General features: G+C 49.5%; 2 protein-coding genes across 2 annotated transcripts; both read right to left on the minus strand.

Annotated features, from left to right (window-relative positions):
• Nucleotides 1–115: 115 nt before the first annotated feature.
• Nucleotides 116–2,599, minus strand: ENDOG (endonuclease G). The gene is made up of 3 exons (XM_032131242.1): nt 2,032–2,599; nt 1,455–1,564; nt 116–821 (listed from the first exon to the last, which is right to left on the minus strand). Exons 1-3 carry the CDS (start codon nt 2,521–2,523, stop codon nt 539–541), a joined length of 885 nt encoding a protein of 294 aa, XP_031987133.1. The 5' UTR covers nt 2,524–2,599; the 3' UTR covers nt 116–538.
• Nucleotides 2,600–3,037: 438 nt separating this feature from the next.
• TBC1D13 (TBC1 domain family member 13) lies at nt 3,038–14,180 on the minus strand. Its single transcript, XM_032131235.1, has 12 exons — nt 14,072–14,180; nt 13,823–13,896; nt 13,542–13,582; nt 13,059–13,120; nt 12,685–12,784; nt 11,432–11,514; nt 11,117–11,276; nt 10,134–10,341; nt 9,413–9,576; nt 7,748–7,908; nt 7,540–7,597; nt 3,038–6,808 (listed from the first exon to the last, which is right to left on the minus strand). The coding sequence occupies exons 1-12, from the start codon at nt 14,092–14,094 to the stop codon at nt 6,743–6,745; spliced, it is 1,200 nt and encodes a 399-aa protein (XP_031987126.1). The 5' UTR covers nt 14,095–14,180; the 3' UTR covers nt 3,038–6,742.
• Nucleotides 14,181–14,216: the final 36 nt, after the last annotated feature.

Genomic DNA, 14,216 nt, shown 5'->3' on the forward strand with positions numbered 1-14,216 from the left:
TCTGCCTGCAGTGAGCTCAGACAGGAAAGCAGCTGGAAAAGTTGGCTCCATCCTCCCTTCCTCCTGCTGAGATACTTAGAGCTTTGGTGAGAGCAGATAAGAAACAACCAACCAATACTGTGTGTGCTCAAAGCTTTACTGCTAAAAGCATCTTCTGAAAGAAAACATCATACAATTCTTTGGCCACAGGAAGGCAGGAACTTCTCCCGTAGCACCCATCTTGCTCCTCTCCTTCCCTGCTAAACAGCAACAGTGACTTCACTTTGTGCCTGCATGAGCCTCACACAACTCCAAGGCAGCAGAGGATTAGGGGCAAATCCTAGAGAGTTGCTACAGTGTCAGGTGGCCCTGAGGCTCCTGCAGGACCCCCCTGGAGACTCCGTTGTGTGTCTGTGTTTCAGACACCACAAGGGGGAGGGTAGAGAAAAGCACACGTTTCATTCTTAATTTCCACATTTACAACTGCACAAGGAACTGTGATTCTGCAGGTGACTGCCAGTCCCTTGCCAGGGGTTACCTGGATTTGTCTAGTCAGGGTTCAGTGCTTTCCAGCTGTGATGGCTTTCAAGTTGCTTGTTCTCTTGAGGATGTTTGGGACAAAGAGGAGCCCTGAGGCTCGCTCGATGCTCTCGATGGGAACCAGGAACCGTTCCAGGGGGATTTTATCATCCACAGGGCTATTGGGCATAACATAGGAGCGCAACTCAATCTCCCCACTCTCCTTTTCCAAGATGAGCACCTTGAAGAAATGGGTGGGGACAGCCACATTGTTCTTCCCAATCACCTGGTACTTCACATACATCTTCCCATCGGCCTCCATCCTGCACCAACAGCAACATCCCAGGTTATCTCCTAGTTTGGTGTCACTCTACCCCCTCAGTCCTCCAACACCCCCTGAGCCCCCACCCACAGCAGGCAGCAGCTCTGCTCCTGCAGCAGAGCTGTAAAACATGGCTGGAGCAGAGGCTATGTGACAGGGTGCATTGGGGCTGCTCCCAAATCCCCTCCCTGCTTACCAAACTATTTCCTGCTGCTGAAGAGATCTCAACATGAGACAGAGCTGCTACATGGCGATCTTTGAAAATGAAGTCATGTCCTTAAGTGGAAAAGTAGTCCATGACATTGAACCTGAAAGCTTTATTCTGCAGGGATGGGGTTTGCAGTCTAATCTGGTAATCTCCTATCTACTAAATTGTTAAGGACTGCAAACAAAAACAACCTGGTTATGCTGTAGCTCAAGAAACCCACTTTACTCATGAAATAACCATCTGGATGGGAAATACGTAAACTAATCCTAAGAAGGTACCTTTCCACAGAACCTCTATGCTCAGCTGGTCTTACCTACTGAGAGGGCCCTTAGCAGATCTCTCCTGTCTGGGAGCACCTCAGCCTGTTTTCCTTTGCCAGCACAACACATCTTTTGGGTGCCAGTCCAGCTCAGCCCTCGTGTTTACCTGGGCAGGAAGAGGGGTCCTGTGCAGACATAGACATTCCTGTTGTTTTTTGCCAAGCTTCTGCAGTACTTCTCAAGGTTATTCCAGGCATTCTGGTTTAAATGAGGATTCTAGAAAAACAACCAGTAGTCAGTTGCTGGGGTATTCCCTCACTGTTCAGAGTAACACCACCTGCCTTTTCTGTAACACATCTCACAGAGCCCCAAGCACTTTCCACACAAGATCTCCACTATCACCTCTGCTTTGGGACCTGTGATGGCCTGGTTTGTATGCCCAGGACGGAACCCATTGCCTCAGGCCACAATTTTTTTGCAAGTGTTTGTCTACCTGCTCCTGACAGGAGCTGCACTGAACGGGGTCTCTTTCATGGTTTGAGAGACACATACAGGCGGTGCATTTGCAGGATTTCTGTTGTCAAATTCAGGAGGAATCAGCACCCCCGACTGACTTTGGCCCCTCTCTGCCTGAACTGCTGCAGGCACAAACACAGCGACGCTCCCGGGTGGTTTCCCGCAGGGAGCAGCGTCTGCCCTTGAAGGCGGGCAGCTCCGGCTTCCCCGCAGGCCTCGAGCCGTACCTGCGGGGCGATGTTGCTCAGGTAGAACGTGTCCCGCATGGCCTTCTGGCTCCACCTGTGGTTGGCGGCAGCAGCCAGGTGCCCGCGGTCGAAGCCGCTGCCGCGGTAGTCGGCGTTGGTGGCGCGGTGATACTCGTGCACCGAGTCGTCCTCCTGGAAGTCGCAGGCGGCGCGGTCCGAAGCGCCGCTGAGCGTGTCCCGGTTGAGCTGCTCGATGACCCAGAGCGCGCTGCGGCTCCGCGGGTCGTAGCACAGCACGTAGGACTCGCGGCTCCGCAGCTGCGCCAACCCGGGCAGCCCGTACTTGCTCAGCTCGGTGCGCCCCGAGCCCGGCGGCGCGGGCAGGCTGGCCGCTCCCACGGCGGGCAGCACGGGCAAGCGGCCCAGCAGCCCCTCGGCCGCATCGCCTTGGTCCCGGTGCTCCCGGCGGCCCAGAGCCGCCCCCAGCCCCGCGCCCACCCCCAGCGGCAGCACCCACCGGGCCCGCAGCATGGCCGTGCGACCCTGGGGCCCGGCACGGCCTTAAACGGGCCGCGGCTGAGCCTCGGGCGGGCGCGCTGCTCCGGCGGCATCGCCGCTTTAAGGGAGAGCGCGCACAGGGCGAGCGGCGGGCACACCGCGATCCCGGGCCGCACCGGGAGCGGGGATCGCTCCCTCGGGAACGGCGGGACCGGAGCGGCCCCGCGGCCGAGAGGGCGGCTCGGGACACGGGGCAGAAGGACAGAGCGGTCAGCGAGGCGGGGGGACGCGCGCTCCCACCGCCACCGAGAGCGCTCGCAGGTGCGGTGGCACCGGTGCGAGGTATTCCTGGGGAAAAGGCACAGCTCCCGCACCGGGGGAAGGCAAAGCAAAACCATCGCCGAAGGGAGATGGCGGTGGAAGCCAGGCTGGTTCTCCAGGGCTCTCTGCAGCTCGCTGTGCTGCTCTCACACCTATGGACACTGCAGCTGGAACCTGGAGCAGCCCCAACTCCGAATCACACCAACAGGAGAGGTTTGCACAGACATCCGTTTAGTTAAAGGAAACGTTATAAGAATAGTGTTTTTAAAAAGAAGCATAAAAGAAGGAGTTTTAGAGTGATGAAGTGTTCACTACACCCTTTTCTGGCAATCCTTCCCAAATAAAGTGGGGGGGAAAAGTGTTATCTGTTCCTTTCTTTGGGAAAGGGCATTTTAGAAGACTGCTCCGAACAGCTAAAACAGTCACTGACATTCCTTAAGGGAAAACAGCCTCTGATTCCCAAACACCCCAGACTCCCCTAAAACAACTTCTGGCCTTCATTCTACTCAATGCCAAAGTGCAAATAATTCTAGGTTAGGTCACAAAATTCAAACTCAGAATCAGTCTCCTGCGTGGCCGCCGCCACCACCACCACCAACTTGATCCACCCCATTGGCAAAGCCACAAAGTTCCTCGAAGCTTGAACTCCAGCGAGGTGCAGGTAGAGCAGACCACTCCTCCCCAGGGAAGGCTCATCTCTTCCCACACACCAGGAGTGTCCTGTTTTCCCTCCCAGCTGAAGGTGATTTCCCTGTCCCCTGCCTGGCAGTAGTCCTGCCTAGGAGGAACACATGGTAAGAGCCATTTAAACATCCCCTGTTCCTTGTGAGATAATGGGTCCCCAAGGCAGCCCAGACTAACACCTCTCACCCCAAAGATCAGCTCTTTCAGCCAACCTCGCTGTTCTCGCAAGGATTATAAGAAACCAGAAGTGGAAACATCTCAAGGCTGGAGCAGGTGTTACTTGGCCACACGAGCAAGGAAACATCAGTTAAGTACCATCTCACTTCAAGAACAACAAAATTAAATCACCAAAAGCCTTCAAGGAATGAAGCCAAGGGAAACATGAGGAGATTCAAAAGCTGGTAAAAGGTTAAGACTTTCTTTTGCCCCCTTAAAAAATCTGGTTTTGCTCTTAAAGAAAGGAGAAAGTCTTAGAATAAAGAAATGGATGTCCCAAGACAATGAAAAGTACCACTCCTTTAAACAGCAGGACAGAATCTCTACCACACAGGAAGGAAATAAGCAGGAATATAAAACAGCTTTTTATGTATGGAACAGCCTGTCTGGATGTTTCAAAGTTGTTGCAAGCTCTCACCAAAGAACTCAATAGGTCTGGCAGCCATAGTTTGGATAAGGCTACAGAATTTATCCCAGAGATCCTTCCCAGCAGCCAAATCTCTCATTGCATCTCTTTAAACCACTGCAGAGTCCTTTCAGAAGCATTCACTGTCACCCCCTGAAGCAAGGTGACATAACATGAGCCCTTGGACACCTAGGAAGGGAGAAGACAGCATGACACCTGTACTGCCACCTCCCCTATGCCTTCTCCAAGCGGGGAAGGTCACCCTCAGGGCCCAAAGCTATGCTGAAAATGTGCAGAAGTTCATCTCCAATTAATGCTTTCATTCTGATTTGCCTGCTGCCTCCTCAGGTTACTTTAAGGAGACTTCCAGCTGCTGCTCAGAGCAGGAACACTCATGGATGGTCCTGTTGCCAGTGAGAAATTCCAGCATAAGGAAAGCCTGCACCTGCCAGGGGAACCCAGAATGAACAGCCCAGCACAGATATTCAGGGAGATGAGAGCAGAGTTTGTGCATGGAATGGGAAAACTACAGCAGTATTTATAGCAGTTCTGAGGCAGAAACGCTTGGAACAGGTACAATTCTGCCTAGGAGTGTGACCCTCTGGTTCTACGTTTGTAGAGAACCTCCCAGGTGACTGTTTGACCACACGAGGTCTGGCCAACAGCCTCCCTAGTGCAAGTACCCAAGAGCTGAGACATAAGACCACCTGGAACAGCTCAGAAAGAACATCCATCCAGTCGCTAGAGCAGCCAGGATGCTTCATCACACTGCTGTCCTGGTCTACCTGTTCCATTTTTCTTGGAGGAAAACTTTACCCTCAAGGAAAGGTTGCAGCAGAGAGGGATACTGTTGCCACAGGTATAAATTACAGATTGCTTTAAACCTTCAATTGCTCTTGCAACACAGCAGCAACATGTGGCTGCACAAGTGGCACTTGAGCACCTTCTCAAGAGGCAGAGATTGCTTGGGATTGCCAATAAGAACATGGGTACATGTACCAACATGTCCTGCCATCTCCCCACACACCTTGCTGAGAATTACAGCAGCCTGTGAAGGCCTTCAGTGAAGAAAATAACACCAGTAAAAAAAAGCTGAAGGCTGCCAGCATCCCTCCTGCTAGGGCAAGTCTAGGCCAGCAGCAGCTTAAGCAGGTCTTACAAAGACTGACTGACCTTTAACAAATCAACACTCATAAATACCAAAAACTGCAGCGTCCAACAGCAGAGGTGAGCCAGCACAGCAAAGAAAGAAAGGGAAAAGCACGTTGGATTAGTGTTCACTCAAGAGCTTCTGCACCACACAAGCACCTGGGTGCTAGCAGTTTCTCCCTCTGAGGATTAGGGTTTCTGCTCAGCTCAACACTGTGGCAGGTCAGCAGTTCTCCCTGTGGTTTGTCTCAGTCCCTGTTCACCTGAACCCACTCGACTGTATCTGAAGTGCAGCAGTTTCCCTCTCAGGAGGAACAAGTGTCCAGCTCAGGACTGTGACTCCAACAGGACCAGGACAGAACTGTGGATCAGCCCTAGCAGTCAGCTCATGACAGATGCTTGTATGTCTGCTGGACTGTGCTAGAGAAGGACTCTTACTGCAGATCAGAACTGTCTCTTTCTGACAAGAAGTACTGTGAGACAATAGCAAGGTTACTGTGACCAGACCTTAATGTGAGTAGTATTATTTAAGCCACTGAGGCAGAAAACTCCAGTTCTGTACCTGTATAAGCCCCTAAATACATCTGTCTTCACTGAACATGATTAGGTATCCATTTCTTTTGTTTCAGAATCCTGATTGTAGCTGGATATGCTCCAGTTCAGAGCCAGGAAAGCAGCGTGAGGCCTCCCTGCAGTAACAATCCTGCTCTAAGGCTGTGCGTACTAAGGCTGGACTTGGAACTACACTTCCCTGGGGGATTAAAACCACCACAGTCTTGCTTTCAAGAAGACCTCGCTGATAAGGCGGTTCTGGATTCAGGCAGTTTGAGTGCACAAAGCCAGCAGCTGTCACGGTGTCCTCCCACCTCAGCTTCCCAAGACTCTTTCCCAGTCAAAGGAGTGCAAACTGCCAGGTGACCTTCACCAGAAACTGATGCAATCTTCTTCTTTTTCACACACCTCAGGGATGGCAAAGTGCAGACACGAGGGAGGAGAAACTACCCGAATGGCAGAATGTGACTTCACTGGAATACATTCTGTTCACAGGAGGAAGATCCTTCTATCCTCACCCACCAAAATTCACTGGACTTAAGTCTGTCCTTTCCCTACCAGAAGTTCCTCCGTGTGTTACTTCCATGATACAGGAGTCCATCCCTTCTGGGATATGCAGACAGAAGGTTTCTTTCTCCCCAAACTCAAAGTCATTAAAAAAAGATACAAAGAACTGCTTTTGGCAGCAGAGAGGCATTTGAGATGTGGAAAAATCTGGAGTGCGCGACCCAAGTAGATGGGGAAGTAATCAGTCCTTGACCTAATAAATAGAGTAGAAGGAAGTCTTCAAGGTGGCCAGTAGCCCAAACAAAACCTGAAGCCTTGCAGAGACCAGTAGGAGCTTTAGTGCATCACACTGCAAGGGGCCATCTCCTGGGATCCACTGCCACACAGTTCTTGGACACCTTTTGTTAGGCCCATGGACTATTTGGAATCTTGAAGTTCCTTTGCCTTCTTCAAAATTAGATGAACATCAGAGATAGGATAATCCTATGGCAAAGAAACAAAGGGATTTCAGTGACTTTCCCAGCATTCTTGATCCAGATTGTTTTGCTTAAGCAAGGCAAACCTTGAAAACAACATTCTTGGCCTATTATAACACAATGCCATGTTCAGTTACTCCTTTAACAGCTACAGTTTCCTGTTTTGTAACTGATCAAAACTCAATACCCTTCCAGAGGGTTTGTTGTTGGTTTTTTTTCACTTTGTTCTCCAAGGGCACAGTAAACTGGCCTGCCACAGGGCTCTCCTCATGCCAGAGAGCCTTATCAAAACCCGTATCTTGCAAAGCCCAAAACAGGAACTGGCAGAACATGAGATATCCAACTGTGCAGTGCAGACGTTTCCAACCTGAGGCTCTCACAGATCTCAGAACTAAACAGAACCCTCTGGCAAAAAAATTCAGCAGTGTTACAAAAGGTTTCACATCTTTGCTTGAAATTATTCCATTTTTTTTGCAAACCAAAGGAACGTTAGAAACCTCCAATCTATGATAATTTCTCTGTAGGGTAAAAAGGATGCATGTCCAAAAGACTCCCACTTCCAGTAATGAGGGTGCTGTAAAATCCCTGCAGATTTTCCTGCATGCAAACATCACAAATGTGGTACTTGTCTTGAACCAGGCATACCCTCCCACCCTCTCACATACTGTCATCCTCTCTCACAGTACTATTTTAAGACTTTTCCAATTGCTCTCTGTGCCCACTCTATTTAATTCTTACCTGTAGCAGCCTCATGTTCAGAGTGAAGTCTCCTTCCAGCAACTGATCCCGGATGAGTCTGAAAGATGGAAATTATTCCAGCTACTTTTGACTCTTTAGGAAGAAACTTTAAAATCTGTAACCTCTTCACCAGATGCCCTAACACATGCCTATAGAAGACTCCTGGATCCATGGAAGAGAAGAAGAGGAAGGCTATGTGTGTACTTACGTCAACATGGCACAACAGACGAGCAGGAGGAAATCGAAGCGCTTGTCATCAGCAAAGAGGGAGTCCCAGATACGGATGACATCTGGCAGCAGGAACTCTTGGGACAAGAGCAACGTCAGCCAGCGGAAGGCAAAGAACTGGGGTTTGATGTTCTGTTCTTGCTGTCAGACAGGCACCAGGCAAACAATGAATACGTGCTCCTGGCCAGTTCCCTACAGGCAAGAGATGCACCCCCTGTTTCCATCCCCGTCTCCTCCCCGACACTGCTCTAAGCTCCAAGCTCATCTTGCAGCAGCCGGAAAACCCCTGCATCCTTTGGAGACTCTCCCATTCAACCTCGACCGAGAGATTTTCAGTGCACCCACACTCCACCCCTACAGCCAAGCCAGAAAATGCTCCTCTGTCCACAACAGGGAGTAAAGGAAGCTTTTCCCCCTAAAGGCACTATCTGTGTTCCGTTAAACCTGCCAAGTAATTTTAAAGTTCCCGTTTGAACAGCATTTTATCTGCAAAGCTGCAGCCATCCCCCGCTAGCACAGGCACTGTTTGTCAGGATTTCCTCTCCTTTCCAGAACCCTTGTATTTATCAAAAGGTTTGCTATTCACAAAGAGAAACAAAGATGGAATAGAGTTCACACTGATGGTCAGTAAAACATGCTATAAGCACCTTTAACTTGAACCTTTCCTGTTTTCTGATGTTAAATCCAAGGTAGCATAAGTTTATTCAAGGTCAGACAAGTTCAGGATTCTGCTGATATTCATAAGGACCAGCTGCTGCACAGCCAAGACCATTTCCTGCCAGCCAAACATTAAGCAGTTTTTCTCCCCACTACCAGCCAACACTGTGGGCTCTGTCACTGTGCTGACAAACCATCTTTTGGATTATAAAAGAAACATATCCTGACTTTTCTAGACGGAAAGAGATCACAGTGTGATTTGGTCAAGGTTGCAGTAACAAGAATTGCTTTCCCTTCCAAAGTCTCCTTGGACTTTCACACCAAATGGACTATAAGACTGAAGATGTTTGCAATGAAAGCTGCCTTCTACATGTTCTACAAAACTCACACAAACCCAAAGCACTTGAAAACCTTTGGATGAAGTGGAACAGTATAATTTGGCCGGTGGGATCATCCAGCTCACTTGATTTCATTTTTCCTTTGGAATGAGCTCACGCAGTTTAAGTCAGTGATGTCAGGGCACCCAGTGGCAATAGAAGTGTGTGTGTGCAGCGTGGGGGATGCTTTTTGTTTTGCTCTTAAAGGCAGAAACAATTTCTGTAACCTGGGATGCTGAAAAGCTCTACAGCAAAACCTGTGTTTTGCCTGATGACTACAAGACAGTAAAGACTCTAGCTCCAGCTATGCAGGTGACCAAGGATCGTGGCCAAGTCCCTTCAGAGTCCCAGCTGGCAGCTATGCAACAACCATAGTTTGCTTTCAGAGCCAGGCAGGGGAGGAAGCCTTGCTGTGTCAGCTTGCTCTGGGCTCACTCCAAGGAGAGGCTGTTTCAGCTCACAGATAAGAGTCTCTCTGCCCCACAAGCAAAGCCCTTCATACACTCTCTGTGTTCTCCTTAAGCACAGTTTAACAAAACTGACATTCACATGCACTGTTAAGCCACTCCTTGCATCCAACCCAAGACCCAGAGAAACACCTGGCTCCTCACCAGTTTCAAATACAGCTCCACATCTTTCTCCTTCAGGGTGGAGTACACCTTCTCCATTTTGTAGGTAATACCACACTGAGAATCATCCAGGCTCTTAATGAAGTTGTCCCGAATTTCAGCCATTAGATTGGTAAAGCAGAAAAACGTGTCTGCTTCAGCATGTTCTGGGGAAAGTAAGAACATGGGGGAATAGAGGAAGCATCACTGACAGAGGCACAGAGCTGTAAAACTGTCCTTGCTCCATAATCTAGTTGCTGTATTAGATTTAAGGAGTAGGTCCCACCAGATCTTGGCTTGCTTGGTCTGGGTTAAGGCTAGACAAACTCTTTTTTCTTTTTTTTTTTTTTTTTAACAGAAACATCTACAGAGCCACTGGAGATACTGACCCTGTGTGCAACACAAGGTCTTCATGACATGAAGTCACAAAACAGTTATCTGTGCCCAGCAACATAAGCTGCCACCACCACACACCCTCAGAACTGTGAAGCAGAAGCAACAGGCAAAGTCCTCCCTTTCCATTCTTTTCTATATAGCACAGAGAAACAAGAGCTTCTAAGGGGATTTTAAGTTAAACAAACAACAATTGCTCAAAAATCCTCACTTTTCATGTCCTCACCACTTGAAGCCCATTCAGCTCCTACCAATTCCCCAAAACTCCTCATGCCATGCAGAGAACTCGCAGTACCACAGCCACTGCTGAGCAGCCAAAAGGCCCCCTCACCTTTCCATTCGCTGTTAGGGTCTGTAGCAAAGGTGTAGTAAAGAGGCCCCACAATTTCATTCATGCCCTGGACATAGGCTATCCCGGGGTTCAGCTTGGCATAGATGAACAGGATCCGCTCCACCACTTCCCAGTGAGCTTCGCAGCCATTGGGCAGAACTTCGTACTCGCTCAGAGAGCTGGAGGTGCTTTTAAGAGGGGAGCTCACCTGGAAAACAAGGCTGAATCAGGATAACCAACTGGCACAGATCCTTTAGCACATGTGCCAAGGTTGGCTTTTAACACACATAGGCCCCCCCAAAAGATCTGGGCTGTTTATACCACATAAACCAAGACAAGCAACTCTGGGAGCACACAGGCAAGGAAGTCCTGGTGCTGGCTGTCCGTGAAGAAAAAAGTCTGTGCAGCAACAGACAGTTCCCTCTGAATCATTGTACCACATGATCTCACACAGCAAAAACCACAGCAGTTCCACTTCTTTAGTATTACGAGGGAAGGATACTGATGGTTGTGGAAGAAGCCACCTTCCCCAACAGCACATGTGCTGTAACACTCATGAAAGGGGAAAGAGACAACACATTTGAACAGATACTCAGCTCTTCTCCTAATTCCAGGTTTGAAATCCAGTTCTGGAGGACAATGGAAATTTGTAATAAATTCATGGTAAATTAACTCTTCAGGGTTTTGTTCCCGTACAGGAAGGCGTATGTCAAGCACAAAATCACTTGTGACTCCAAATTCTACCAGAAGTCAGGTAAAAACAATCCTTAAAATTAAATGCACCTATAACTCCCTACAGTCTGTCAGGCACTTCAACTGCTTCTACAATGTCCAGCCCCAAGAATGCTCAGTATCTGCTGGGGTGTTTCCTGAATTCCACCGCACAGGCAGAAAGAGAAACAGAGACAGTCCAAGAATCACCCTTCCCCTTCCCAATCCAAGGCCCTGCCCTGTGACAAGGACAGCCCCAGCCCAGAGCTCACATTTGTCACCCCACTGCGGTTTCGTGCCACCGTCTGCGACTTGAGCGTGGTCTGCTCCACCCGTCTGCGCAGTGTCTCAAACTCGTTCTGGGGGTCCAGGATTAACAGGCAGGGATAATCTGTGCGGCGCTGGAAAAACGCCATGTCAGGGTACAGCCTCCTAGGATGGACACAGAAGGAAATCAGGAACAAGAAGGAAGTACATACCCCATGTCGAGTGGGAGGCTCAGTTTAATATTAAACTTCGTTTTCAAAGTACAATTTGTTGACCAAACCTCTTGGGTTCAGAAATCTGAGTCGTTCTGCCTCACACACCTGACATCTTTGTCTATCTGGAGGAGCACTTCATTATCCTTGAAGTAAGTGTTCCACCGACTGTCTGGATTTGGATTGAGGGGCTAAAGAGAGAAACAACAGAAACGGAACAAGTGTCTTTCACACATATTAAAATCCTCAGTAAACATACAGTGATTTAACATTTCTGCTGTCACTCTGCTACCAGCACAATCTGAGCACATCAGGGTCATTTTTTCTCTCACATTTTCAATCCCTTTTCATTTGTCTCTTCAAGAATTTGTTCCCAAATCAGGTATTTTGTCCTCTGTTAACAAGATTCCTGATTACAGCTCCAAACGTGGATATGGTATTTGGACTTGCAGTAAGAGTTATCCACCCACCCAGTACTTTGATGGCTGATTAAGCACCACCCAGGAAAAAAAAAAAGTGTATTCCATGAACTACAACCTATGCTGTATCAGACCAGTTTCCCAATATGATAAACTTAACTCCCCCCTACACACACACATTCTTCTCTCCACACCAAGATCCACACAAAGTTAACAACTAACCAAGAAAAAACAACAAGCTACATTCCAAGGGATTCAAAGATCATTGTGACCTGCCTGTGTGGCTTTACAGACATGCCAGTTTTACACCACCAAGGCTCCAGAGATCACAGTGGGGCAGGTGACTGCAGGGGAGTGAACGCTCAGAATGGTCATGGGAGCAGCTGTATCATTTTACAGTCTCTTCTGATCAGTTACTTCACTCACTCCTCCCACACACACACTCCTAAAAGCACTTTCACAGAAGAAGAAAACCAAGGCATGCAGGCTTGCCATAACAACCCAGAAGCATTACTAGAAATAATCAGCTCTCCTGCCTTCCATACCACAGTCCAGCCTGACTCTCCTGCCTCTTTTCTATCCTCTGCTCAACAGCCTGCTCCAAATGCACTCATGGACCCTACTTCCCAGGGGAGCATCTCACAGCTCCAGCTACCTCTTGTGAGCCTTTCCCTTTCCCTACGAGACCCACAGCCCAGGCAGGTAGTCCCAAAAGGCAGGAGAAGGAAAGTGCACAGCTGGAAACAGCTCTCTACAGAGCTATTGGTGCTTTGTCAATAATTCACGCTCAAGGCTACCAAGACAAAAGTGGCAGGCTGGCACCTGGGAACCATCCTTCCCTCTGGCAGGGCAGAACAGTTGGGAACAGAGCCAGGAGTAGCTCAGGGGGCCAGAAAAATCCCCAAGGAATTTTCTGCAGCACAAAGGCTTAACAACACTTACATGATCTTCTAGGGTCACATCTTCCCTTGAAACACCCAGGTTGGCTTTGGCGATCCCAGGCTGGATAATCATTTCTTTCAGGAACTGGGAATACAGATCCCTTAAAGAAGAAAAGAGGAATTTGCAATGAGGAAGATAAGGTCAAGGTGAGCACACAGAGTTCAAACAGATCTCTCTGTCCCACCCTGCTCAGCCAGAAGGCATCTGATTTTCTCTTCAGTGTAACTGAAGGGGTCAATCTACTAGGCAGCTGTGAGAACAGCACATTCCACACAAGAACAATTTATTTTATGAACGTACTTAATTATTTAGAGACTATTCTCCTTTTCTGCAGATATCTTTAGAAATAAATGGACAAGTACCAACATCCTCACCTCTGTTTCTTCAGCAAAGAGCTCCATAAGGCTTTCTCTAAAGGGAGGTAGTTCAGGAGTATCTGCACAGGAAACAGGTGAACAGGAATTAGTATTCAATGAGCTGTTACACCTGCAAGATGAGCAAAGCAAACACAGTGGCTCGAACTGACTTTTGGAAAATACTGGGAGGTTTCTCCAGAAAGCCGAGTACTTTGCCAAGCAACAGTCAGGAATATTTCAGGGACTGGCTTTCAATACAGAACTATTTGTAGGACTGATCAATAGCTAACCTGACAGAAATGCACTGCTAGCTTAAAACTGACGCTGTTCACATCCAAAATGCTGATCTCCACAAATTACTGCTGACTTCTAGTGCCCTTTAAGCTCTGGATTTATTGTTTGTTTGTTTACAACTTTAAGCACCAAAAAACAATGCTACGTGTACTTAACCAACCCAAAGCATCACTCGCAAGAAAGAAAAGCACCCCAAGCAAAACCCACCTTCCAGCACAGGCAGCGCAGCCCACCATCAAAGGGAATTCCTGTGGAATACCAGGCAAAGAAATAACCACGTTAGCCCATCTCTCACCGCGGGTTGCTGATGTCACCTCACGAACAGGCCTGGCAACATTTTTCCTCCCCGAGGGGCATGAAGTTTCCCCTGGGACGCTGCCGGGATTATCCACAGTGTCTCCCACGGGGACCCCCCGTGTCACCAGCCCGGGGCACCGCCGTGCCCGCAGCCCCTTCCCCAGCCTGGGGCCGGTCCCCGCGGAACTCACCACTGAAGCACAGCTCGCGGAGCTTGGTCAGAGCCACCGTGGGTTCTCCAAGCACCTCCTGGAAGTCCGCGATCCTGAGGGGAGCGAAGCCGCGGGCGTCATCAGGGTTGGTACGGGCAACCTGAGACCCTCCAGAGCCCGCAACCCCTCAGAGCCCCCGATTCTCGAGAGCCCCCACCCCGCCCAGCGGAACCCCGGCAAGGTGGGGAGGGGAAAGACCACAGTTCCTACACAGACCCCAACACCGACCTGCTCTGGTGCAGCCGCGACATGGCGGCCCCGACGCCCCTTCCCCGCGCGCCGCATAAACACTCCGGCTGGAAACGCTGCCCAGGGAAGGGGGATGCGGGACGGGCCCCGCCCCGGGCCCGCCCGCACCGCCGGGCCCGCCCCC

Source organism: Corvus moneduloides, chromosome 21 (genome assembly GCF_009650955.1).
Source record: "Corvus moneduloides isolate bCorMon1 chromosome 21, bCorMon1.pri, whole genome shotgun sequence".
Classification (NCBI taxonomy): domain Eukaryota; kingdom Metazoa; phylum Chordata; class Aves; order Passeriformes; family Corvidae; genus Corvus; species Corvus moneduloides.

Coding starts and splice junctions, on each gene's coding strand:
- ENDOG (XM_032131242.1), bottom strand. CDS start 2,523: ATGCTGCGGGCCCGGTGGGTGCTGCCGCTGGGGGTGGGCGCGGGGCTG. Junction 1,565..2,031: donor TGAGCAACATCGCCCCGCAG/GTACGGCTCGAG, acceptor TTGTTTTTCTAG/AATCCTCATTTAAACCAGAA. Junction 822..1,454: donor GGACCCCTCTTCCTGCCCAG/GTAAACACGAGG, acceptor CTGTTGGTGCAG/GATGGAGGCCGATGGGAAGA.
- TBC1D13 (XM_032131235.1), bottom strand. CDS start 14,094: ATGTCGCGGCTGCACCAGAGCAG. Junction 10,342..11,116: donor ACCGCAGTGGGGTGACAAAT/GTGAGCTCTGGG, acceptor CTTGTTTTCCAG/GTGAGCTCCCCTCTTAAAAG. Junction 9,577..10,133: donor CCCTAACAGCGAATGGAAAG/GTGAGGGGGCCT, acceptor TACTTTCCCCAG/AACATGCTGAAGCAGACACG.